Source organism: Perna viridis, chromosome 1 (assembly GCF_037379345.1).
Source record: "Perna viridis isolate PV_CMFRI_1.1 ecotype Kerala chromosome 1, ASM3737934v1, whole genome shotgun sequence".
NCBI lineage: Eukaryota > Metazoa > Mollusca > Bivalvia > Mytilida > Mytilidae > Perna > Perna viridis.
In genome coordinates, this window is record NC_142445.1 from 26,404,568 (window position 1) to 26,431,933 (window position 27,366).

At 32.7% G+C, this 27,366-nt stretch overlaps 1 protein-coding gene across 1 annotated transcript; it reads right to left on the reverse strand.

Annotated features, from left to right (window-relative positions):
- Positions 1-399: 399 nt before the first annotated feature.
- On the reverse strand, positions 400-24,860 carry LOC148627989 (guanylate cyclase soluble subunit beta-2-like). The gene is made up of 12 exons (XM_088582795.1): positions 24,738-24,860; positions 23,221-23,294; positions 12,514-12,614; positions 11,707-11,890; positions 10,596-10,672; positions 8,204-8,656; positions 6,809-6,983; positions 5,655-5,800; positions 5,045-5,193; positions 2,774-2,920; positions 2,089-2,243; positions 400-1,055 (listed from the first exon to the last, which is right to left on the reverse strand). The coding sequence occupies exons 1-12, from the start codon at positions 24,738-24,740 to the stop codon at positions 758-760; spliced, it is 1,962 nt and encodes a 653-aa protein (XP_088438921.1). The 5' UTR covers positions 24,741-24,860; the 3' UTR covers positions 400-757.
- Between the last annotated feature and the right edge of the window lie 2,506 nt (positions 24,861-27,366).

Sequence of the window (27,366 nt, forward strand, 5' to 3'; positions counted from 1 at the left end):
CATGACTGCCTGCTTGATATACAGACTGCTGCTTTACAACCACTGGAAGGACAAAAACCTCCATCAAAAATATTTTATATGTTAATAAAATGCAAGACTAAATTTCTTTCTTGGATTAAAGTATTGTTCTTCCTAAGTATTATGGTAAAACAAAATAACATGATGCAAGCATGATTTGTGCTCAAATATATTTTGGTTAGATACCCGCCAGCGTCAGAATGTCCCAGAGACAATGATTAAAATAAAAGTGAAAAGTGAAAGTCTAATGAGACATTTATAGGCAATGATTTGTTAAATTATGACAAAGAACAAGAAAATTTACAACCATGAAACAATATTTTACTATATATCATCAAAAATTATTTCCTAATATAAGCCTTTCTTAAGGACAATTAAAAAAGACTTTAAAATATATATGGACACCTAAAGATTAAATACCAGATCGATGAATAATCAGTTTCTGCATGATTGTGAGAAAGAACAATACATCTATTTACAATTTTATAATGCAGTAAAAAGTAACATTATTGCGGTTGCAGACATAGATAGGGTTATGTAGTAGCGTGTTTGATTGACGTGGGATTTAGAAGAACATCTGTTTCGGAGACAACATTTTTCAACACGTGGTTTGGTTTTTATTACTCTTTCCTTATTTTTTGTAACAATTTGAAGTTTCTCGATTTTATCAATGCATTTTGATATGCTGAAACATTTATATCACTTTTCCTGAAGTAATGTTCTCAAAATGCTTGTTCGATCATAAAATTAGACAAGCACTGCTAGAAACTTTTTGTTTCTCCATTGTCTGCTTTGGCTGATCATTGTCCACAGAATTCTCTCCTTTTTCGTTGAATGTTTGTACGTTTTGATCAGTTTTAATACTTGTCGCAATTTGAACGTCTTTATGTAGCATCGGCAATGTTCGAACATTATCGTCTGGTTCCGCCAATGTCTTTCCTTTCAAACCTAAGAGGAAATACGTGTGCTGCAGACCCTTTCCTTTGACCTCTATTTGTCCTCTGTCTCTGAACACATAGTCATAACTTTTCAATAAACTAATTGAAAAAAAAAGTGTAATATATACATAACTTATCAAATGTTTTACAAAAAGATCCTGAACGATTTGCGCGGAAACCATTTTTCTATTTTATTTTCTACCCTGATCAAAGAAAATAAATTTGTTTTGTTTCCTTCCATATCACAGTTCTATTTACGGTTATTAAATGGGAGATAACACGTGGTCGGTATTCATTAAATGCAGATTTCTTTCTGTCAAGTACGTTGATTAATTATAATCTTTAGTGGGGTTTGCAATTATTCAAAAAAAATAATTCTTTAAAAAAATGTCTTCAAAAGACTACGAGGAATTAATTAGAGAATTAGCATTTGGAAACCAGGAAGATGAATAGATAAAATGCAAATTTATCTGCCTTACACTATATAACTATTATGATTACCGATACACTACATCTTATGTAAGTTGAAAACTTCGATCTATCTGTCCATTTTATACCGTACAAGCAAAAATAATAATAAAAAAAAAAAAACCCAAGGATTTCTAATTGATAGTATCTCGCGAGGCAACCAATCAAACAGAAATAAAATCCAAATAAACAACAACAAAAAAACTGAGAAAAAAATTGACTGATAAAACATTACGAATTCTGTAGAAGGGCACGATGAAGACCGAAAGAATTAAATCTTCATCGCGATATAGACTCATTAATGTTGACAAAACATGTTCATAAATAACGGACGATGCATACTCAATGCATAGAAGCTCTTGGAAGAGCATCATAAAGAATGGAGAAGGAACGAAAAACCAGTTCTTTTGAGCTAAGAGTTGGTTACTCCTACTTATAACTAATTCATAATTTTATAGACTTTCAAAAAACAAACACAAAAAAAAAAAAATACAAAAAACAAAAAACAAAAAAGAAAAAAAAAAGAAAAAAATTAAATGGTAAGTTTTGCTAGTAATTTAAAACTGTATCGATAGAAAACATAGTTGATCCCAAAAACTGGTTATAGGCTAGTTTATTTGTCTGTTGTGTAAATAGCCGAGGAGAACCAGATTATTTACTTTACCTGTAAGCAGAAGGGCTAACATGTATTCTACCAGGAATACCATGACTTTCCATACGTGAAGCTGTATTAACGGTATCTCCAAATAAACAGTAACGAGGCATTTTTTCACCAACAACACCCGCTACCACAGGACCGCTGTGAAATCCGACTCGTATCTAAACATATACAGTCAAATATTATAAGAAAATGAGTCTTGATTACCTAAACGACATTGGATGGTTCAAGTTGTGTTTCTGTGAATTAAAATTGGGTTTTGGAATTTAAAAAAAGAGCGACAATTCGAAGACTCCTGAAATATATATGTTTGTCATATATTTAAGATTAAGATACCAACATCCAAGCACATGTCAATAACGTGAAAACAGGGAACAGAAACTACATATACGATGTAGACGACAGAAAAAAAAACACATTTATAAGCTGAAGATAAGGAAAACAGCACACATAAAAAACTGAAGCGCTTGCAATATGAATTCCTGAAAACATCAGTATATCAGATGGAAGTGTAGGCATGCTATTCCCCTCCAGCGATACCCATTACAGTGCAAGTGAGAAAAATACCGCAAGCATTAAGCGATTGATTGTAGAACCTGAAAGTGAAATTGTGCATTTATTTCAAATTGTCTGCAAATATCAACTTGTCTACAAGTGTATGTAGAACATATACAAGAATTTACAAATTTACCTGTAGAGGTTTGCCAGTAGCAGGCGAGTTTACTTTCATCGCCTCTGTCAACATATCTAGAGCAAAATTAGCTACTGGTTGCGCATGTATTTTCTTCACTTCCGGGACACCACTTACCACCATGTATGCATCTCCAATTGTTTCAACCTAAATGATTAAACTTACTGAATGAAAATTGATCAATCACAACAAATCATGTTGAAATAGTGAAGGCATGTTACTTTAAAGTCGATGGATTGTTTTGTTATTTAAACCATTTTTAGTTTAACACCTAACTTGTTTTTTGGTAGATTACTTTATGTTCAGTCAACCTTGGTTCCCCATTACTTTTTGCAATGCTTCGATTCCTATGAACCTGCCCTATGTCCTATGACCTATCTATCATTACAGATATTACCGAGGTTAAGGTAGATTTTAGATTTAGATTAAATCAATTGGTAACTTACCAAGATATTTCAAGAGAGTCTTCCAACATATAAACATTGTTTTTTTTATGTATTTGTTTTCATGTTTTTTTGTTTTTGTTTTTGTTTTTGTTTTTTGTTTTTGTTTTTGTTTTTTTTTGTTTTTGTTTTTTTGCTTTTTTTTTAAGAAGAACGCATCTTTAGCGTACAAGTAACTTTGCTGTATAAAAGCTTTACATGTAATACCTGTGCTAAACCCATTGCTGGACCCAACTTTTTTATCGATACACTTCATCTGTTGTAAGATAAGTTGTGAGCATGTATGGCAAGTCAAAGTGGACAAAAATCAATATTTTGTAATATTAGAAAATGAACTTTTAATATTACAAAATCATTTTTTTAATATTGGAAAAGATTTTTTAACATTAGAAATTCATTTTGTAATATTAAAAATTCATTTTCTAATATTACAAAGTCCTGATTTAGTAATATTATAAAACATCACACGTTTCATAATATTATAAAACATCACACGTTTTGTAATATTATAAATTGAATATGTAATATTAGAAAATGGATTTGTAATATTAAAAAATCATTTTGCTATATTGCAAAATCAGTCACATTTTTTAATATTACAAAATGTGACTGATTTTGCAATATAGCAAAAGTAAAAGTACAAAACGATTTTTTAATATTAGATAATGGATTTGTTGTATTCAATTACGATTTTTTTTTTATTTTAGAGAAATACTTTATTACAAAAATCGTAATTGAATACAACAAATCCATTATCTAATACTAAAAAATCGTTTTTTTTTAATATTAGAAATCCATTGAATTTTTAATATTAAAAATGATTTTTTAATAATAAAAAAGTGTTTTGTGATATACAAAATCTAATTTGTAATATCAGAAAATGAATTTGTAATATTAAAAAATCATTTTTAATATTAGAAAATACTCATTTTTGTCCACTTTGGCTTACCATATGCATGCCTTATAATAGTGTTTATTCCCAGAAATATATTATTCAGTGAGTTGATTCACTGAAGCTCGGGAATTTTTTACATGTGGAAAAGACTGAACAATACTATCACTGTGGTTAATTTCACACAAAAAATGGAAAGTGTAAAGCTAGTTAAAAGTTATGTCAGCAGAGTATTACTTACTTATATTACGTCGTAACATCCGGCTACTTTTATACATAATAATGTTTTAATTGGCCACTGACAAACCATTGATAAAATACATTATGTAAATTTGTGATACCTTGACATCGTACACATTCTCCTAGGTCTAAGAATTCATCTGAGATCGATTAAAAAGTCTGACACATATGATGAAATTCGACTAGAACTTATTTGATTTTACATACCTTGTAAACATCAACTTCACTTGCTTTGGCACCAAAACGTCGATACATACCCTCTAAACTTAATGTTGACTTGTTTTGGTATCGAAAGGTCGACGCATACATCGTGTTGACTCGTTTTGGCAGCAACACGTCAATACATACCCTGTAAACATCCTGTTGACTTCTTTTGGTACAAATACGTCAATACATACCCTGTAAACATCGAGCTGACTTGTTTCGGCATCAAAACTTCGATACATACCTTGCATACATCATGTTCTCTTGTTCTGTCAAAGCTTCGATACATACAGTGTACTTTGTATACATCATGATATCATGTTCACTTGTCTTGGTATCAAAACGTCGATACATGCCCTGCCAACATCGTGTTCATTTTTCTGTCAAAGCGTCGTGTATACATCAGGTTCACTGGTTTTGGCACCAAGGCGTCTATACATACCCTGAAAACATCGTATTGACTTGTTTTGGCACTAAAACGTCAATACATACCTTGTATACATTATGATCACTTGTTTTGGCATCAAAACGTCGATACAAGTCGTTAAGCATTTTAACAATGTCCATTGGGGTACAAGCAGCTGCTATGTTAGTAAATGTCACTATATCACTGAATAATATCGTCACAGCTTTAAACTTCTCTACAAAACATAAACGGTAGATCCCATACAGAAGTAAAGATCCGGAACTTGTACGTACTAGAAAACTGACACATGAAACGTGCATTATTGTAACTAATTAGCAACTCACAACTGCTTGAGCAACTCGGTACGTGTTTCTAGAAAAGCAGAGAACGATTACTCTACCGGTGCACTAGGTCCACGCGCCTAGTTTATAGTGGAGTCCGAGATGTTTGTTTACTCTTGCTATTTTGTTCGCATTATTTTTGTTATTTTATGTTCTTTGTTGTGTGCGTTTGTTTTCCATGTCTGGTCTTTGTCACTGGATTTCATTCTTTTCATTTCCGCTAGAATCTTGATTCCCTTGATTACTCTTTCGAAATACATCAGCACAACTCGAATGATATCTGGAGTTATTAACACACAAATACAATTGTAAAGTTAAACTTCCTGTTTTATTCCACCATTATTGTCAGTCTTACCTGCTTGGACGACTCTTCCGTTTTTAAGATCGTCTGCAACTTTTTGTGGCAACATTCTGAAAAGTAAGTTGTCCGTTTTCAACTTTTCTTCGGCCAATAACTTTGATGTCACTTTCAGCTCAGCAGTGGTTTCGTCTAGTTTTTTTCTTGAATAGAAATGCAAGGAAATGTCAAGTAAGATGCACATTGTATCTTCTTTATCGATTTAATTTCTGCGTTCTTTTAACCACAGAAACACGATAGATCCGCTTAGATCAATGATTTACTCAACCCGTTGTTGTTTATATTACATACAAGTCCTGAATTTTTAAAGCATGGTATGTGTATACCTACTAAATAAGAAATTTAAGTTTGACGACAACTGAACTTAATATAATACAAAGATGGACTATTGCTTGAATTGGAGTAAAGTTAGTGACTCGGATTGAATGCTGTTGATTACATTATAGTCTTTCGCGGTGTCGAACAAATGTTCCTTAGAACAGCGTGAAATTCTGCTAATGGATATAGAATATCGCTTAATCCGTCCACCATTATGTTTGGCATCCTTTATTCCCAGTGATGTTTGTTTCAGGATTTTTTTTGCGGACATCTTTGTTTTTTTTTCTTTAGTTTTTCTTGTACTGACAACGACTTAAAACGAATATTAAACAAGAAGTTCTAGTCAAATTTCATCATCGGAATCAGATACCTTATTTATATTTTTATACTACTTCATTTACTTGTTTTCCATTTTGGTCATTTTATGTTCGTTGTGCGTGTCTTTTTTCTTTGTCCAGTCGTTATCCCTGAGTTATGTTCTTTTTGGTTTCCGTTCGAATCCTGGTCATTTTCCTTTTCATTATTTTGATCAGACACGTAGCTGCCTTTGTTGAATTGTTTACCTTACGATTACCTTACTGGTGCACCTTGTCCATGCTCCCAGTTTTTAGGGGAGTCCGAGTCGCTCATTCACTTTTGTTGCCTTGTATGCATTATTTTTGGGTTGATTTTTTTTCCGAGGTTCCTATTGCCTAGCGAACATATATGTTACTAAAAATACATTTCACCAAGCCCGTGTGAGTAAATTTAAAATCCTATTTCTAATTCTATGGTATTGGTTTTGTGTGCAAAATATTCATAAGCCATCCATATAATACGACGTAAAAACTCACGCAATATCTATTTCCGCAATTCTCTGTTGGTTCAGTAGAATTAACTCCCTGGTAACGTCATAAAGAGGTATGTCTGAGAGATAAATGTTACGCTGCATCAGTTCCAAAAGACTTGAAAGGCGAGGTGAACATATGTACATTATCAACTGTAGGTCTGAAATCCACTTCATTTGCCCTGGCCAATTCAAATGGTACACATTGATAAGAAGGAAAGTATTGGTGACCTTACTATTTAATTGAGGTTTCACATAGTTAAAAGATTTGAAATTTGAAAAACATGGTGGTTTTGTTTGAAAATCGCCAATATCCACTAAAGTTTAAGTAAACTTATTATTGTAGATATAACATTTTCATGGTTCTTTCAATAACAAGTGAAAAAAACCAACTGAAATAGTTTTGTCATAATTCTGATATGAATCAGAAGTATTTGACCAGAATTATTTATCATATGTCCATTCAGTTTGCGGACATAGGAATAAACATTTTACATTTGTTATTGGTTGTGGGCATCCGATATATAACATTTTCTACATGTGTCCAGATTGCCCATATAGAAGAAACCAGGAAGATCCCTAGATATTGGTGGCACCTAGTAAATTTAATCCCAACAATTGCTTTGTTCCAGTGTAATATGAAATTTATTATGATGTCAAGAGGATGACTTGGAATAAATGTTCAATTTCCTAATAAATCAACTTCAAAGAGTTATTTCCCTTTGATTTCAGATTTCTTGGGCTTCTTTTGTAGTTGTTAGAAGGTGGCATTCTTTTCTATAAAAAAAAAACAAGTGTTTGTGAAACTATTTGAAAGCATAATTTGGCATATATCACCTACTGCCTCTACTTCATGGGTCTTCCATGATCGCCCTTTTCAGTTAAAACAATGTTTGTTCGGAGTAAGTGTTTGTAAGAATCAGGCAAAATGGGAAAAATCAGAAACATTTATATAAAAAACCTACCGATCTGACAATAAAATTTCACTCAAGGATGCTTTCTAGATTTGAAAAAAAAACATTATTTGATCTCTGCGTCACTGGTTTTGCTCAGAAATTTTTCAATAGAATGTCAGAAAAATGAGGTTTTTGACAAAGATATCTGCCCTTTAAATATGTTCATTTTCAGTGTATTTCAATGAAATTATTGCCCAATGTACCAACATGATATGGAAAATGTTGTCTTTTTTCCTTGATTCTGATGGTGCAAATAGTCAAATTACACGATCAAAATGATGTTTTATGTTCATTCCATGTTTCACCCTCTGCCCGATTCGTACAGAGCCTGACCCTAATTGGCAAAATCTGTTCGAATTTTTTGGTTGATCAATGAAAGTTTTCTTCTCAAGCTTTTTATGCTAAGTATTAGAGTTCGACCAAATGCAGTCTGGCAATCAACTTACCTCGCAACACTAACCGGTTGTCAGCAGAATTTGCTTTCACACTAAGATAGAACACACTATTAATGAACGTCAGTATGTTTTCTATTTTAAACTTCATTGGTGGATGAATTATATCAAATAACGTCATCATTGAGGTATCTGCCTCTATGGATTTTTTCAACAGTTTTGGAATCATATCCCCACATTGTTTGATTCTGAGATCCTCGTCAAAAACAATATGATATGGGAATGCGTTACAAATATGCTTAGTAGTTATCCCTGCATTACAACCATTTGTCTGAAACATATTAAGATCGGTTACACATTTCCTGTTTTTGCCAATATCTTCAAGTTTGACCACAAACGTCACGTGTTCCTGGTCTAGCCCGCCCTCTATCGGTTGTTTTGATATGCTAATCACCTCCATTTCTGCCGTTTGATTATAAATTTCTCTTGCCACCACTTTCACTACACCTGTCAGAATACAAAGTTACTCTTGTTTTGAGATTGGTGTATACCATGTTAGTTTTTAAATTTTAGAGACATGCAATCTTTCTTTCATTTACTAGCTGATATTTTTTTATTAAGTATTTTTATTTTCCTTCACATTGATTATAGATGTATGTCTACTCGCGATATCCACTTAATGTGACAAATACATATTTATTTTACCAATTATGAGATTCTCTTAGGCTTTATTATAGGGTTATTAAATGTTTATTTTCATATTAATCCTGTATTATGTCCAAGTACAGTCGTATTGGGTTGAGATCACTTGTATCGGCCCGAGGCGAAGCCGAGGGCCAATACAAGTGGTCGAAACCCAATACGACTGTACGAGAACATAATACAGGATTAATATGAAAATAACCATTTTATGATCCCTTTATTAACTGATGACTTAAAATAACAGGAGTTATCTGTACAAACCTTTAAATACAGCTCAGTATGACATATTTCCTAGTGAAGACTGTAACACTCCAGATCTCTTGATGCATTTATTCACCCCAACTGTTCTTTTCTATATAGATCTATATTAATATACCAAGTTTGCTGATACCTTCTCAAATTAGGTTTTTAATGCATTCTTTAGCTTTTATACAGGGCCATAATTAATACAGGGCATGTGCCCTGTATTAAATTAATACAGGGCAATTGCCCTGTATAAATTATGGTTGCTAAAACCTCCTGTTGTATTAAAGGGGCAATTTACATTGTATTTTAAGTCATCAGTTAATAATGCCCTATATCATATATTTAGATTAAAATAAAACTTTGTATATGCATTATAAGCGTTTGGTTAAAGCCTATATCAACCCTATATCGCATACAATATATCACACCGCTAGACCTATATCGCATACAATATATCGCATCACTAGACCTATATCGCATACCTGATATCGCACCCCTTCATAGACTATACTTGATGTTTGTTTGTTGGGGTTTAACGTCCGAGCAGCAATATTTCAGCTATATTCAGACGATGAACATGAAATTGATGATAAAATGAACATGAAATGATGATGAAATGAAAAGGGGATGGGACACAAAGACAATGGGGTCGACAAATATTGATTGCCACTGGAAATAGGGAGATGTGGGTATGGTCGGGCAATTTAGCCTCCTGTGGCGGAGCCCTATGCTTCCTACTCCGGGAGAATACCACAGTAGGCTTCTTTAACGTGCGAGGCACGTGGCATCTTTCCCAACAAGATGCACCACTCTGGTTTGCGGTCAGGTTTTCCGTATTATAGCCTGACAACCCCAGCATGTCACACGCCAGGGGTATCCCATTCCATCACCTGGGGCATACATCCCAGTTGCTCTGTGAGCAGAGCGCCCTAACCCCCGGCTAGGGTTCTGAGCACTATTTAGTCGCCTTTTACGACAAGCTTAGCGCTGCTGCAGGCCTATTCTTTTAACACCCGGACCTCCACGGGGCGACTATACTTGAAGTATGGTTAAAATATATGATACAATGAACATGACATGTTAAAATCTGTATCACAAATATTCAGTATTTATCAATTTTGATAAAATCTACCTTTAGTTTCAACTTATACAACTTATACAATGTTATTCAAATTCTATGTAATTAAGCTATGCTTCTCTAATAGATATGATCGCGTGTCATAGAAACGTACAAATAATCAACCTACTTCTAACGGCATCAGAGCAAATAATTGCAGTTTCATGTATAGGAGTAGTTTGCCATGTAAACTTAAATGCAAAACTTTTTAACAAAATTATTTCAGCTTTGATAAAAATAATCCTTTTTATATGTCAAAGTCATGCTAGGAAATTATCCAAACGTAGTTTGTTTTAAATAGTTTTAGTATTTAATTAGATTGAATTGTTGCATTTTTTCTTATTTGGTGCTACGAATTTATTGCAAAAACAAATTGGTTACCTAAAACTATGGGATGCAACCCCGTTCTTTCTGTAAAATAGTGCAGATATACAGAGTTTTCGTCTTTTCTTTCACACCTGAATATATAATAATATTAAATTCATTCAAAAATAAAAGAAAATATTATTATTCGATAAAAGAAATGTACTTAAGTAGCACTCCAGCTAAGAATCATGCAAAATGTGATTCATGGGTAAAAAGCCTACATATTTTTATTTTTGATATTTTGTTTGAATTTCCGTAGTAAACAGAAATTCACATTCAGTTTTTCATATATCCCGTGTTCTTAGGAGATAAAAATTATATAGAATGCACTGTAGATTTCAAAATTAGGGGAGATAACTCTGTAAATGCCACTCAAATACAATAGACTCTATTGTTTTTTCAATGTTGATTATCTCCTAAGAGCAGGCAGATTTGAATGAATAATTAATAATTTCATAGTATAGACCCATAAAACAACTTAATAACAAAAATAAAAATATGTAGCCTTTTTTGGGGTGTATCACATTTTTAAGATCTTGCATGATTCTTACTAAGACTGCTACTTAACTACATAAATACCAGTATCGTTATGATATTTAAGTTTAACCTGGTATCCCTAAAATGCCCAACATCCACCGCCCCCAGCCTTCCGAAACTTCTCCCGCCACCCGCAGAGACACCATCTGTTAAAATGTATGAATATCAGAATCTACAAATATAATATTCAGTTGGATTATGTAAATATCTAATAAAAAAAAAGCAATGGGGAATCCATGGGGATGGGTTTTTTTCCATGGGCTATGGGAAATGATAATGGTGATAATTTGGAATGAGAGATAGTTATGGGGTATATTGGAAGTTCATACCATTCTAGAACTGTATGTAAAAAAATGCAGTTGAGTCTCATTGACAGATGCTGGACATTGTCATGTATTTGCTAAGATAGTTGCCAAATAGTTACGTGGATATGTTTTATACCAAAAATTGTACTTGTAATAGTACACATACTTGTATATCCAACTTTAATACACTTGCCTAAAATATGATGAAAGTAGTTTAGTGGGTGTATACCACTTCGACTAGCCTAAAGAATGGTAGACTCAGTAACTTACTTCAATGCACTTACCTGAATGATGGTGGACGGAGTTTTGTATATGTTCGCTGAAGGTTAGCATGTAGAGCATCTAGATTCTGTATGAAAGAAGTGAAATCTTTACCGAGTGTTTTTAGTAATTGATCATATCCATGTCGGAAGCAGTACTGTACAAAATACTCGCCGAAAACCTCCAAGACTGTGTTCAAAGGAATACCTGAAATACCATTTGTAAAACGAATAAGTTATATGCAAACGTGCACAAGCTTATATACTGTAGTGTTCACGGTTTGGTTAGTTGCAACTCCCTATTGACTATTTCATTAAAAGAATGTGTAACATAAAAATATATTTTACTTAAGGAGGTAGACCTAGTGCAAGATACATACTCTTGAAATCGGTGATATGTTTAATTTCGCCAAAGCCTATCAAGTTTTAATTTGAAACAGATTGAAATCAGTCCAAGTTACTTTGATGCTTACATAAGATTGACGTAAAATGCTGATTACAAACGTTCCAATGATTTGTAAAATTTGTGTCCCTTAACCTAGATCAACGTCCATAATATCAAATGTTTACTAAAGTATATGATAGATATATATTCGACGTTAAACTTGTATCTGTGAATACAATTCTCAAAACACACAACACAGCAAAATAAAAAAAAGACTTTTGTGTTAAATGAGTATTTTACGTTACTTAAAACTTTTTTTCTTTTAAGCATAAATTAAATTGGAAAACCGTTTAATCAATTGTCTTCTTAAATGAAATTACATTTGTTTAATGTTAAAATTAGTTTCACTAGCAATAAAGGTAGTAACGGCATTTACTTATACTGACCAGAGACTTCACAAACTGCTCCTACCAAGGCAAAAGTTTTCTCATCAGTGTAAGATTGAAAAACCAAGAAATCTGTGCTCTCATCTAACTTTGAATTCTCCCTGTAATTATAAACGTTCTTTAGATTTACATACTTCTCAACAAAAAAATCAAAACCACCAATAAAGATGAAAGTTTCAACTACTTCAAATATGATTGATTGATTGTTTGGGGTTTAACGCCCGAGCAGCAATACTTCAAATATGAGATATAGAGTAAATTAAGTCGTTATGCCAGTACATAATATTTTTCTTCCTGAAGTTACTCTTAATTAGTATATACTATATATCTGAATATAATACAACGGGAAAAAACGATAAGTGCTGAGGCCTTTACACACATATTTTTATGTTGCGGTGTGGCTAACTGTGTAAGGTAATCGATTCATGCATGTAGCTTTGGTAAAGGTGTTTTGTCTGATAAATCTCGGTTTAATCCTGAAAATGTCTTTCTTGACAATATGAAGTATCCAGTATTACTGTTGCAAGAAACTATATACTATGTACAATTACTGATTGTATTTCCAAGCTTTATTGCGAAAATTCCATTCGTCTATGACATGTATTGTGTTGATTTTCGGAAATTCCTTTCAATTATGTTTCTATATGAACCATTTAAATATTTCAGCCATTGTCATGTATATAATATGAAACGGTTAACTTAATTGGTTTTGGGAATTACAGTACAATAGTCTAATTGTATCTTGCTATGAAACTTGCGTGCACGATTTATGAAATTCTATTGTCTTTTTGGATTTACTTTGTATTGGCGGATGTTAAAGTAATTGTAGTCACTTAAATTATATATTTGTGCGATATATGATTATCTCTACATGTATGCCAGGTCTTCTTTTAAGAACATTAAGTAATCGGAAATACAAATTCTACATTTGTTATTAATGTAACTATGGAACTATAGAACACAAAAGCATATTGACTTGATGTTAAAGTCGTTTTGAGTAGTAAGTATTCAATGCAAGCCGTAACTGAGTAGTTTGGTTTGGATAATGTGTATTGCACCAGTGGCATTCTAAAGGGTCCAAATGTGTTAACCTAATGGTTTGCTACATGTCTTCAGTAATTAAGTAAATGTCACAAGTGAATAGTTTACATTTATTAGGCCGGTTGAGTCAATGAAAATGAAAATACTAAACCTCAAATGTACTATTATTTATTATTCATTCCGTCCGCTGAATGCATCTGAGATGTGTTTCTTGATATAAATTTATTACATAATTTGTTTTTCTCTAAATAATTTGCTAAACAAAAGTGAAGATGAAACAAATTGATTTGATTTATATTTTATTGCAGTTGTTTAGAGAATTAAAATCCATATATTAACTAAATATACATGTTGAGCATGTTTGATAATAAAAATTATTCTTTTTAGATTAGCTCATCGTGATAATTTCAAAGCCTCTAATGTACTATTAAGTTAAATAGAGGTAATCCCAGAAAAAGAAAATCTGCATCAACAAAGACTCGAACTCGTGAAAAATTTAAAAAAAAAATAAACTGATCATTGTTCTCTAATTATCACTGTAAGCGTTGAAAAGATGCCCCAGAAAAAATTGCCTCCTCTGCTTTTTTTAACAAATAAATTAAAACATTTACTGGTAATACCAACATCCTCATATATCCAGGGAAAGTACAGTTTAAGTGGAGTCCGAATCGCTCATTAGTTTTTATTTCTTTGTACATGTTATTTTGGTTATTTTATGTTCTTTGTTGTGTGTGTCTGTTTTTTATGTTCTTTGTTATGTGTGTCTGTTTTTCCTGTCTTAGGAAAAAAAAAACAACATTTTTTTTTGGTGTGTTTAATGAAATTATGAAAAGAAAAGCGGGGTTTACTGGGAAGAAATATTAATGCCTTGAAAAAACCAGAGACGTCTAAAATCTGACAAAATGGCTGAACATGTTCAACTTTCGAATTTCAAGAGACAAGAGCAAAAAAGTTACATTTCATAACTTTATTATGTCTTATATTTACTTTTATTAATACGATTTACATATAAAATCACAAAAAATATAAAAAATAATTGAGACAAATTGAGTAAGTTTTCTAAAATTAGATATATATATATATATATATATATATATACACACACACACACACACACACACACACATATATATATATATATATATATATATATATATATAACGTACACTTAGATATTTTTGATGCATCTATAACTGTAATCTTTATCAATTTCCTTTTAACAAACTATAAAACCCAAAACCAATTTGTCAACTTAAAACGAAAAATATTGTACTCGTTTTAATTATACTACTTTTATTATTGGTTCCCTAAAATACAGACACTATTGAATTGACACTTTGAGTAAATTAGATGTCTGAATTGCCGTATAAGGCAATTGCCTACTTGCAAAATTACGGACAATTGGTCCTCTTAACAAGAAAATGCCATGGTAACTCTATTGCATTTCCTTCTAACTATTAAGTGTAAGTATGTGTAAAAATCTGGCAAAATGGGAAAAATCAGAAACATGCATGTCAAAACTCCACTGATCTGACAATATAATTTCACTCAAGGATGCTTTCCCTATTTGAAAAGACCGTTATTTGATCTCTGCTCACTGGCTTTGTTCAGAATTTTTCAACAGAATGTTAGAAAAATTAAATTTTGACAGAGTTATCTGCCCTTGAAATGTTCATTTTCAGTGCATTTTAATGATATTATAACTCAATGCACCAACATGATAGGGAAAATATTGTCTTTTTTCCATGATTCTGGTGGTGGAAATAGTCAAATTACAATATCAAAATGATGTTTTTTTTTCATACCATGTTTTACCGACTGTCCGATTCTTACAGGGACTGACACTTAACATTTGTAACAAACCTACGATGACACTGTGTTTATGACGCATTTTATGAATAAAAGGCACCGTAGTTCACATGGACAAATTGTAAAAGATTTCAAAATGTTTAATGATTCTGGTTGTCACGAATGTCATTTGGGACATAAAACCGTATGCAAGTTGTTACTATCCATTGAATAAATGCGATATTTGATTGACTGCATCATTTTTATCCTCGTTTCCTGGCCTAATGCGCCTCATTGTGTCAGTCATTTAATTCAAATAACACTTCATAAGAGCTATATCAAAAGTGTCAAGGTTCCAGACCTTGTTATATGTATGATCAATCCCATTAGACATTTGGCTGTAGTCTATGTTTAATACACTCGAAAGATCTATCTTAAATCTACCTGTAAGGCTTCTAACTGAATTGAAAATTTCTCGAGCCCTCTGTTTTGTGACAGTCATTTATTCGAAAATAAAAACTTGTTAAACATAAAGTTACAGCGAGTAGTATAGTTAACTTCATGGAATCACGTTGTTCTTCCCTGATTAAAAGAAAATGTCCGTTGTCCAGTTAACTACATTATATCTGAGACAGGTAATCAATGAAAGACTGAATTTATCCCGGAAGTCAACCATATTGTCGACAACGTGCAAAGTAATATTATGTGAAGTTTATATATTAATATCGGTTTTCAAAATACAAAAATTCTATGATGGAATCAGAAATACGCAAACAAGAGAGGAAAAGAAGGGATGTTAAAATAAACTTACTCTGAATATAAATCTAGTTCTGACTTTTTCAAAGTTTTTGTCATTTAGGAATAAACTATGCGTAAACTCAGCAATTTCTATTTATTTCATATCTATAGCCACAACAAAATACTTGATAGGGCAATTTATGAGTATTGCAGGTGAAACAAAAGGTCATTTTGAGTATTCTGCAGCCGATCAAAAGGTGTGCCAAAAATAACAAGTAGAAGTGATATATTTAACATTCTTCTGTACCATATGAAATGATTTTGGGAATGCGCAAGTATTGATAACAACTTTACCACAAAATGAGTATGAATATGGGATGGTGATCATTGAATTATGACGTTTTATAAATGAACTCCCAATTCACCTTTCACAGACACATACACCCACACACACAGACACAGACATACTGCACTTAAACAATTTCATAGAACTCAATAACGAATAAAACGAATTAACAAAAAGGAAAAAGTCCGGATACTTAATCATCTCATTGTATTTGACCAATTTTACACTACTTCCTTCTGAAGTTTTATTAATGCCATTAATTGAGATTTGCGAAAAAAGCTTTACATATAAGACATAATAAAGTCATGAAACGTGAAAACAAAAACCGAAGAACACCATCAAAACAAATGGAAGCATGTAGTTCAGTTCCAACACCCAAAAGAAAGGGACTGATGAGTTCACATGCAGACGACCCTGGTAAAAGAAAATGAACAGATCCAATACTTCGGTTGTTTATTCTTCGCGGACCAGTCATTGATATTGTTTATGTTGAAGACTTCAATTCATTCGAGGAGGAGGCACGTTCTTCCGATTCAGCATCAATAATGTGTGGGACGGGTGCAAGTCGTACGGAGGCATCGTCTATGAGACAGTCACCTAGGACTCTTACACAGCCCAGAAAAAAATTCTCAGCATGTGCATGGTGGTGGTCCAAACGGGTGTGACTCATTCTATCAGCATATAAGACAATGCACCACCTGGTACAGCTGTTATGAGTACATTACGACACAGTAGACCTTTTACAATTTTCCTTATCAAGAAGCTCAAGGCCATGAGCCTTATCCGGTGTATATGGTCAAGTATCAGCGCATATTCAACCAAATTAAAAAGAGAAAATTAGGCTTTTGATGTTGATATAAGTATTTGCCTCATAGAGACTTAAGGAGGTAGACCTAGGGTAGGGACACAACTCTTAAAAATCATTCAAACGTTTGTATTCAGCATTTTACATCAATTTTATGTAAGCATCTAATTAACTTAGATTCATTTTATTCTGCTTCAAACGAAAGCTTGAGAGGCTTTGGTGAAATTGAATATAATACAAACATATCACTGATTTCATGAGTTATGTCCCTTACCCTAGGTCTACCTCCTTAACTACCGAATCAACTCCGTTTGACGGTTGTTTGACAATAAAAAGGGGCATACTCACGGTTGTAAACAAAAAGTCAACAATCTTATTGAATGATATTTATGGATAGTCCGCCTTAAAAAAGTTTTATGAATTTTGCTATAATGGCTGAATGAAGGATTGAAGTTAAAATACATGAAACTTATCAGAACAGCCGCCGTTATAGGGGTTATAATGAGGGATTGGTGAGCGATGAGCTATATAAGGTGACAAAACTTCTTGACCAATCCCCTTCATGTGGTTATGTTGATGTGGAGTACTGGGTGGAGGTTGTGTCAACTCTGAACTCAAGCAGTTATATAGGTCAAAACTGCTTGTGGTGAATAATAATTATAATGGTCAGTAAAAAAAGACCGGATATGCCCCCCCCCTCAAAAAAAAATTTAAAATTCTCAAACTAAACCCTAAATGGCTAGCTAGTAAAGTACGCGTGGTTAGACCGTCATTTGTAAGCGATTTTAAATTGCATTCAACTTGAGCTTACGGGCGAAAAATTTTAATTTTAAAGATGAAGAATCATAAATATACAATTACACTGTATGCTAATTTGGTTAATCTTTGTGCAAACCTCTGTGTTTTAAAAGGATTGTAACTAAACCGGAGGCTGCAACAGATATGACTTGTCATATGTCCCGCCGCTTTCCTCTAGTTTTCACTATGAGGAACATCATCCGATTAATAACAAAGTTGTACAGATTTGCCCTAGGTAAAGCTAAAAATTATGCTACTCTGTCGTATCAACACGAAACTGAACTGCCTTATATCTTCCAAATTAAATCCAAGTAAAATCTCCACTTCATTTAGACACCTGCTTTGAATTTTTCAGCAAAGGAAATTTAAACCAATTTGTTCATCTGAGTAGATTTGAAATGTGGATAATAAAAAACATTATTAACCAACTACCCAAAATATGTTACATTATGTCAAAAACTGGCCAATTGATATGAATTCAAACCGGGCATTTATAATATGAAAAAGAGGGCCAATATGGACCAAACCAGGGCAAATACGGCATCATAACTTACGGTCGTTTAACACCGCCATTTTGAGTTAGAATTGGATTTCATGAACTTTGATCACCAGAACTAAAAGGTGCAGAAACACAAAAAAAATCTTCCATTTTATACAAAATCATCTAGTCGAGTTGGTTAATAAAATTGTCAATAAATATGTAATTTCATATTGGCGATGCCTCGGGACCAATACGACCGCCCCGGCCAATATGACAGACCTCAAACTTATAACAGAGCCAATATGTAATTACATATTTATTAACATATATCACTGTAATATCATTTGATTTTAATATCAAAACAATAGATGAAATAATAAGAGCTTTTTGTTGTTTTACATCTTTGTAAAGATAATATAAATAAAGATATAAGATAATAAAAAAGATTAAAAATTTGTTATTAATAAATTTATTTTATATTTGTCATATACAAAATCCAATGACAAGTTGCATTCACCTCGAAAACCAAAGTGGGTCCTTACGTTGCCTTGGCATATTATACAGGGCAATACGGAAGAAAACATTTAACAACACTTAGACTGGTTCCCGATCGCAATATTCAGTATGTTACACATATACAAATTTATTACCTAATTATAAGGTTTTATCTTGTTTATTAAATATACACATATTTTACTCTATTTTTCAAAATTTATTCAGGACAGGGCGGTCTATTGCACTGTCGATGTACTATTGCATGGTGCAATAGTCTCCTTGAGGAGTCTATTGCACTGACCCCATAATGACCTTTATCTAAGCCCCTTGATTCGCTAAACTTTTTTTAAACGCTTCATTGAATTGGAATTTACACACAAAAACTCGTGTGTAAAAACGTAGATGTGACTCTCGTCTGCCAATTCGTAAACATGGAGCGGTCAATTTCCTATTCCTGGTCGAATGGTTGTCTCTTTGACATATTCCCCATTTCCATTCTTTATTCTATCTCATAGACAAATTAGGTAATAAAACAGTTATTAAATGGGTTGGATGCAATAGACCAGAACATTTTTTCCTTTGGTACTGAGAATGACCAAGTATTCTATTGCACTCGGCCGTTTGGCCTCGTGCAATAAAACACTTGATCATTCTCAGTACCTCAGGACAAATATTCTGGTCTATTGCATCCAACCCATTTAATAACTGTATAATAACGACCGGTACGGACTTGACATTACCTTGAACTTGTTTACAGCGCTCTTCGATATCGGAGGTATTTCTATACCGAACCTCAAAAAGACGCTCCTTCACCCAATATTTAACAAATTAAACCACATCCCATAGACAAAAAAATAAAGTCATTAAACTCATTTTTTTTCTAAAGCCTGCCACACAACATAACAATTAGAAGGCACGGTAATGAATTAGTGATTAAGCCACGTGGATTAAGCTATGCAAGAGTAATCAAGGGAACCAAGGTTATAGCGTAATCAAAAGAATGTAATCCAGGGACAAAGAACAGACATGGTAAACAGACATACACAACAAAGAACATAAAGTAACTAAAATCATACATACAAGGTAACAAAAGTAAATGAGCAACTCGGACTCCACTAATGACTGGGAGCATGGACCAGGTGCACCGGTAGGGTAAGCGTCCTCTGCTTTTCTAGAAACACCCGCCGAGTTGCTCATAAAAAGTCAAGTCCGGGGTAGACAAACGAGGAAAGGAAAACTATGACCCGTTGAATAATCAGTTTTCATTGTGCTGATGGGTACACCATAACGATCCACGAGTTCATGATGACGACCATAAAACTTCTGTAGTGATGACTTCAATCTTGTAGGAACATAACCCTGTTCCAGAAGCCTATTTGTTAGAGTTCTAGCGCGATACAAGAAGTCTGCGTAGTTTCGGCAAGCTCTGGCATAACGTATGAGTTGTGATATGAACACTCCATACGCAGGAGCCGAAGGGATGTTGCCACAGATAAAAGGAAAGTTGACAATTCTGAATCTCGATATGGTATATGTTAGCATTTCTGCCGTCGGCCATAATCTGGATTTATGCATATGAATCAGAATTAGAATGTTATTAGTATAAATATCGAAACAACTGGATTGTCACCTTAAAACATATATGCAATTTAACAATACAAATTACAATATTTAAAGTACATGTGCACATAAATTTATTGACTGAATTTAAGTTTTCTGAAAGTCCAAAGAAATCTTGGTTTGGAAGGTTGAGTCGGGTACCGTTATTATACATGTAATGTATAACAAGGACACAATTAAGGTTCTTTATTTCACTACCCTTATTTCTTGCCTTTTTCTGTAAAATTGAAGCTAAACTGTATATCTAATAAAATAATTTCTAATATTTGTCTCTCGATAAAGGAAAGACTAGCGTATAATTTAAACTTTACTGTCGTTACTGTCCGTTACACATGTTGTCATTGATTAGGTAAGGCAATTTTGAATTGGAAACTTCATATAATTACGGAAACGTATTGGAGACTTTTCATGGTTGGTTCCATATCCTTGCTTTTGTAAATCAGCAAGCATCCGTACAGTGTCCTAGCTTGAGGGCTTATTTCACGTCTTAATTGTGTATCGCAGTGCACATTTTTTTGTCATTGATCGCAGGGTAGGAAAGTCACCAATCTGATTAAAATCAGCTGTTAGGATACGTGAGAGTGTATTGCTAGTAGCTAATACCTGGAACGTAGTCCCGGGAACTAGGATAAACAACACTATACATCATATTAGATAAAAAATCGTAAGAGTGAAATTGATCGTAAATTGTGACGTCACAATACTATTTTAGGTTGTGACGTCATTACTTACGATCAACTTTACTCTTATGATTTTTTTGTGAATTCGACGCATAGTTTACAGTAGGAAATGATGTGATGATAATAATATCTAAAGGATTGCAGATCTGAGGAAACAGGACTGCTATCAGAGATGTATCTTCATACAAAGAGGCGTTTGGTCTAAAACTGATAATTGTCATTTTTACGATTTATAATTTTACGATTTAATTTTTCAAGCTGAGCACTTCAGACAATGTTCTTTTACAACCAAAATCGAATAATACAAAATCAAGTGTTTTTCGTCTGAAACGGAAAAACGTTCAGCAAATATATGACTTTAAAATTACGAATAAATTTCCGCGATCTTTTTTGTTATAAACTGTTATGCAAACCTATAAAGCTGAAACTTGTTCAGGGGTTCGGGTCGTGCAATTGGAAGTTTTGTATTATTATATAGTTTTCCAAATTTTTAATGTATTTGACACTTCGATCATTTGGGGATGTTCGCGACATAACGTCTACCGCGCATAAAGACAGATACGAAAAAAAAACAGACACAACTTCCTGTACATGCCGTAAATATCGATAATAGAACAAAGACGGTCACATTTACAACGTAATAATAAACTCGACATGCAGACAATATTGTATTGTAAAATCCGTTCCCAAATATTTGACTGCAGGTGTGAAAAAAGTACTAAGCTGAAGATGCAAAAGTGATGATTAAATCTTTTATCACACATTCAAAAATCTTGTTATTCTAACAAATCTGGTTGTCTTATCAATCAATTGTTCGATTAAACAATGTCATTATTCCCATGCATAAAAATGCTGTAGTAGAGTTTTCATTCTATTGTCATCAAATATTGTTTTTACTTTAAGCAATGGATATTGCTATGGTTGGAATAATAAGAACTGTCGTAGCTGATGAAATACATATATTCTTTTACTAATTTATTTTCTATTTTGCAATGTTTCTCAAGCATCCAGAATGAATAATGTTTAGATTTGAATTTGACGATATTCACTATTATATTTTGAATTACATGTATGAAAGCTTTATATGCCACTTTTAAAGACTAGGTGTTGTTTATTTTCATTATTATTATTGTTTTTCTTTTTCGAAATACTGTTCCAATACACTTATAATTAAATTCTTAACAACTTACAATCAAAACGTGTTAATCCTAGGCTCTTCTTAGTTCAAAATGAATCATACACTCGCAGAAAGAAAAGACCCCAATAAAATATCAATGAAAACGGTTCAGGAACAAAATAAATAAAAGTTAAGGTCCTAGGTCAGAACCTGAAGGTCCAGTTTTACGGACCACTATGTCAATGTTCCAACTTTTTTTCAAATATTTTACAAGGACGGTTCTTCTGTTAATCGGTTTACTGGTACAAAAATTTAATGTAGCCCCAATTTGACCCTTTGTCTATTTGTTTTAGCGGCCATGTGTTTTGGATTTCATCCATCCGTGCGTATCGCAATTTGTTTGGGTCCTTTTTTCATGAAATTTTAATCATGACACCTTATGTTGTCACCCAAACAAAAAATATTCACTTCGGCGCTACAGAAAATAACAGATCATAATGTAGAGCATTTGGACAGGGAAAACAAACACACACAACAAAAATATGTAGTAATCAAAGTAACACGTACTAAGAAACAATATTAAAGAGTAACCCGGATTTAAATGAAAACTGGGAGCATTGACCATATGCACCGGTAGGGTAAGCGTCCCCTGCTTTTCTAAAACAGTCTGTCGAGTTTCTCATGAAATGTGACATTCGGGGTAGACGAAAGATGAAAGGGAAAAAACACTAAACATGTAATACGTTCTTCTATACACGATTAACGAATAAAAATTATTTTATTACAACAAAAACTTACAGTATTTTGTCCCATACTTCTTGTCCGAATTTACCCAACACCAATTCTTTTATGCAAAGATGAATATGTCCATACTAAAACAAAATATGACAAAATCGACGAATTAAAATGTCGGAAGTATACTATTAATGAGCAAAATTCAATTTAGATCAGGTAAATATGCTGTCGACAGAGTTAAATTATAGGTTTCGCTCACCTAATGTTGCGAGTTCCGTCTTTCCATTTTAATTATATTTTTCAATGAGATTTTGTTTTACATTTATAAATAAACCTGATTCGGAAAGTTATTCTACTTTTAATTTTTTCTTCAGTGTATAAAATATGACATCGTAAACTCTATACAAACATAGAATCATAATCGGCTTAAAAATAATAGCGTTTCTTTCAAGAAAATGAAAAAATCAGAAAGCCTAACTTGATTTAAATACAAGAACAGAAGTCGCACACACCAGTGTATTGCTTCTTGTTTATTTATATAACGGTAATTTTTATTATTTTATTCATTAATGCAGTCAAACCTATTACACGAAGTAATTTTTTTCTTTCTCCTTACAAAATCGTACCGAAATATGTATTTGGAATAAACAAACAGTGTTTGAAAATTTGAAAACAAAGTTATTTTTATTTGAAAATAATTTTGATGATTAACTATGTACCGTAAAATTAAACAGCCTTTTCCAAGGGGAGATAATTAGCTGGAAAATATTCTATAGATATGTAGTGCTAAATTCAAGATTTTTTAATGAGAGAAAAAAAAATCAGTGACCCTCAAATTTCATTTTGAAATATGACAGAATGTCATTTAAGTGTTCTTTTTGTTAATTTTTCAGACATGCTATGTATCAGTGCTTGTAACAGCATGCGAAATAGTCAAAATTCACTACAGAATCGATATATAAGGTAAAAAATCACATACACTCAGGATTAATTATCTCAAAATCATATTCAGTGATCTACGTATTTTATTTTTGAATTATACAATTCTTGTTTAAAGTCATCTTCGAGAAAACTGAGTAAGATCTATATACTTTATAAAAAAAAAATACATCAGATATGATCTACCTTAAGTCTTAAGTGCTGAACACAACTTATGTTCCTAACTAGAATTTTAACAAGGTTTTAAAAATTAATATGTCCGATGAACAATGAATATTGAATTCGAAGGATGTGAAAAATGTTGACATTTAGAAACAGGCATTCGAAGACATTTAGTAAAACTTGGTTCAAATCATAAACTTAAAAAAAATATTTAATTTAAAAAAATATCTCTAAGGGTGCTGAAATATTCAAGTAGTCACCAAGAGAAGATTTATTTCTTAAAAAAAATAATATATTAATATCAAATCACAAACTAAAGAACATTTTATTAAAAAAAATTCTTTCTTCAAAAGTAATGAAACATCCAAGTAGTCACTAAGAGAAGATATTATTTCATATAATTCCGAAATTTTCTTCTCTTTGTGATAAACATGTTCATGTTAAGCGCTTCAGGAAAATGTATAGCCATTGTGACTTACCATGTTGTTACCACAGAAGAATTCCAATCAGTGAATAATTCATTCGTTCTAATTGATGAAGTACTTCAATTGGAATTCATTATCATTCCTTCTCTTGTTTACCTATGTGTTCTTGTAAACAGGCATTAGCTTTCAATTTATTGATATAAAATGGTTTCATGTAATTTTTCTGCGTAATCACTGTAGAACATTGATCACATCGATTTCAAAGATGCTTATGACCATACATAAACAAAAATTAAACGTTAGAGCTAGAGTATAATTGTATATGGCAAATTAAATACAAGATATAATTGTATATGGCAATCTAAGAACAAGCAAGAAACTACTTCATTAAAAATCCGGTTTTCAATTTTGTAATTATAAAATAAGAGTCGTAGACATTTTTTATTGGAAGAATAATCAAGGAGCGGAAATCATAAGAACGCAAGTCGGGGACAAAGATCCAACAAGGTAAACAGTTACACAAAACAAAGAACATATAAAAACCAAAATAATTCATGCAAAGATACACAAGTTAATGAGCAACTCGGACTCCACTAAAAACTGGGAGCATGAACCAAGGTATCGGTAGAATAAGCGTCTACCCGTTGAATTTCTTATAAAAAGTCAAGTCTGGGTAGACGAAATAGGAAAAGAAAACTAGGACACACAAACTAGATTTACAAAAGTTTTATTCCCTACGTACGTCATAGATGGAAAATTTAGAGTAAAAAAAACGATCCATATACTTATGTCACCTTTTGGTTGGAAGATTTCCATATTAAAAATCCAACATTCTACCCTGACATTTATAACTATCTATAACACGTCAAAATTAAACAACAGATGTAGGCACTGGTACACAATTGTTCACAAAAAAATTCTGATTTACACAGTTAAGTTACATTTTGGGTACATGAGGCTACAATTCGGCAGCTGTATTGAGCAAAAGCTGTCTGCTAATAGCTGTCATAAAAAAATTAGCCCGGAAAGAATACCAAAACCTCCTAAAATGACTTATTTGTTCCAAAATTGATAAGATAGCCTTATACACTGATAAACCTTCCACGGGTTAAGTGTGGTAGGCAGGCAGGGCTTTTTTAACGGCTAAAAAAACGTTTATAATATGTTATGACAACATCTGAAAGAAACAGACATCTCTCTAAACCGCTATCAATAACACTATGTACATACCAAAACAGATCTTAATAGGCCAATTCATACTCGACAGGTGTTTCAAGAGAAAAAAAGAAGGACCTGATCCATGCTCTCTGTTTTAGAGTTCGGGTTCCTCGCTTTATTTTGTTTTTATGTGCGTCTTATTTTTTTTTTTCATATTCGTTGGTGTTTTTGTATATTATGTGTCTAGCCGTTATTCATGGATTTTTGTAAGAGTAAGGGAACCAAGATTGTAGCAGTAATCAAAAGAATGTAATCCAGGTACAAAGACCAGACATAGAAAACAGATATAGACAACAAAGAACACAAAGTAACTAAAATCATACATATAAAGTAACAAAAGCAAATGAGCAACTCGGACTCCACTAAAAACTGGGAGCATGGACCAGGTGCACCGGTAGGGCAAGAGTAATTACCGTTTGAATCCTGATTCCCTTGATTTCGCTATATTGACCATAACTTCATCATACAAAAAAAAGCATCTCAAGGGAAGTTTAATATCAAACTTTATACATGCTTGATACGGAATTTAACAAAGCCAGTAATTGGGAAGCCCTGGCCCGACTCGCACACACTTTTTTCGTGTTTGTGTGTGTGTATATATATTTCATAAGTTATTAGTTGGTTCAACTACTTGTATCTAGTCGAGACAATTATGTAAATTCGCATTACTGAAATAATATTTATAGACCTTACCTAAAACTAAAACTGTTAATGGTTGTGATTTAAAAAAAGACGACCCTAATGTTTTTTCATTGGAGTTTGTATATGTTGAGTCGCGATACACATAGTTATTCCTAAGTTTAAAGTTGTGATCTGGGATTTTACATTCATAAATATCGGCAAATAATACCAAAGCGTCAGCAGTGGGATATTTCAAATTTATCAAAATACCAAAACATGGCCTGAACGTGTACACAGTAAACAAAGACCATCTACAAAGACAATGTAGCGAACTGAATAAAATAGATTACACATAAAAACATTAAAAAAGCATTATGAAAACAATACCTCACACACAAAAACTAAAGCACTGGCAATACAATAACCCGGATGTTACATCAGGAGCACTGCAAGGATGAACATGTCCTGCTACTGTGTATAATCCGAGATCGTCTGGCAACAAAAATGCAGCTCACCGACAAGAGTCACAAAGGGGTATCGCAAAAAACGTTTATGGTAGATGTCACATTGAATTTTCCATAACTAATGTATTTGACGTCACGTGAAATTGCGAAAACAAGAAAACACCAGAATCATATATATCTACAATGTGATATCACCTAGGTTGTATATACAATTACGAAAAGGTCGTATGTTACAGATTTTGAGAAGATAATAATTTTCTATACAATACCTTATCAGTGTTATTGATTCGATAATTACGTTAGTAATAGTAAGTAAATAGTAAGTAAATTAAAAGGAATAAGAAAAAATAGTAAACAGTGGTGAGTATGACATAAATAAC

Bases quoted from the DNA above. Each gene is read 5' to 3' on its own strand.
- LOC148627989 (XM_088582795.1), bottom strand. The intron at 12,615-23,220 runs GTAAGTTTTTGT...TTATAATTACAG, and splicing joins GAAGTATGGGACAAAATACT to GGAGAATTCAAAGTTAGATG. The intron at 2,244-2,773 runs GTAAATTTGTAA...GTATATGTTTAG, and splicing joins CTACTGGCAAACCTCTACAG to ATACGAGTCGGATTTCACAG.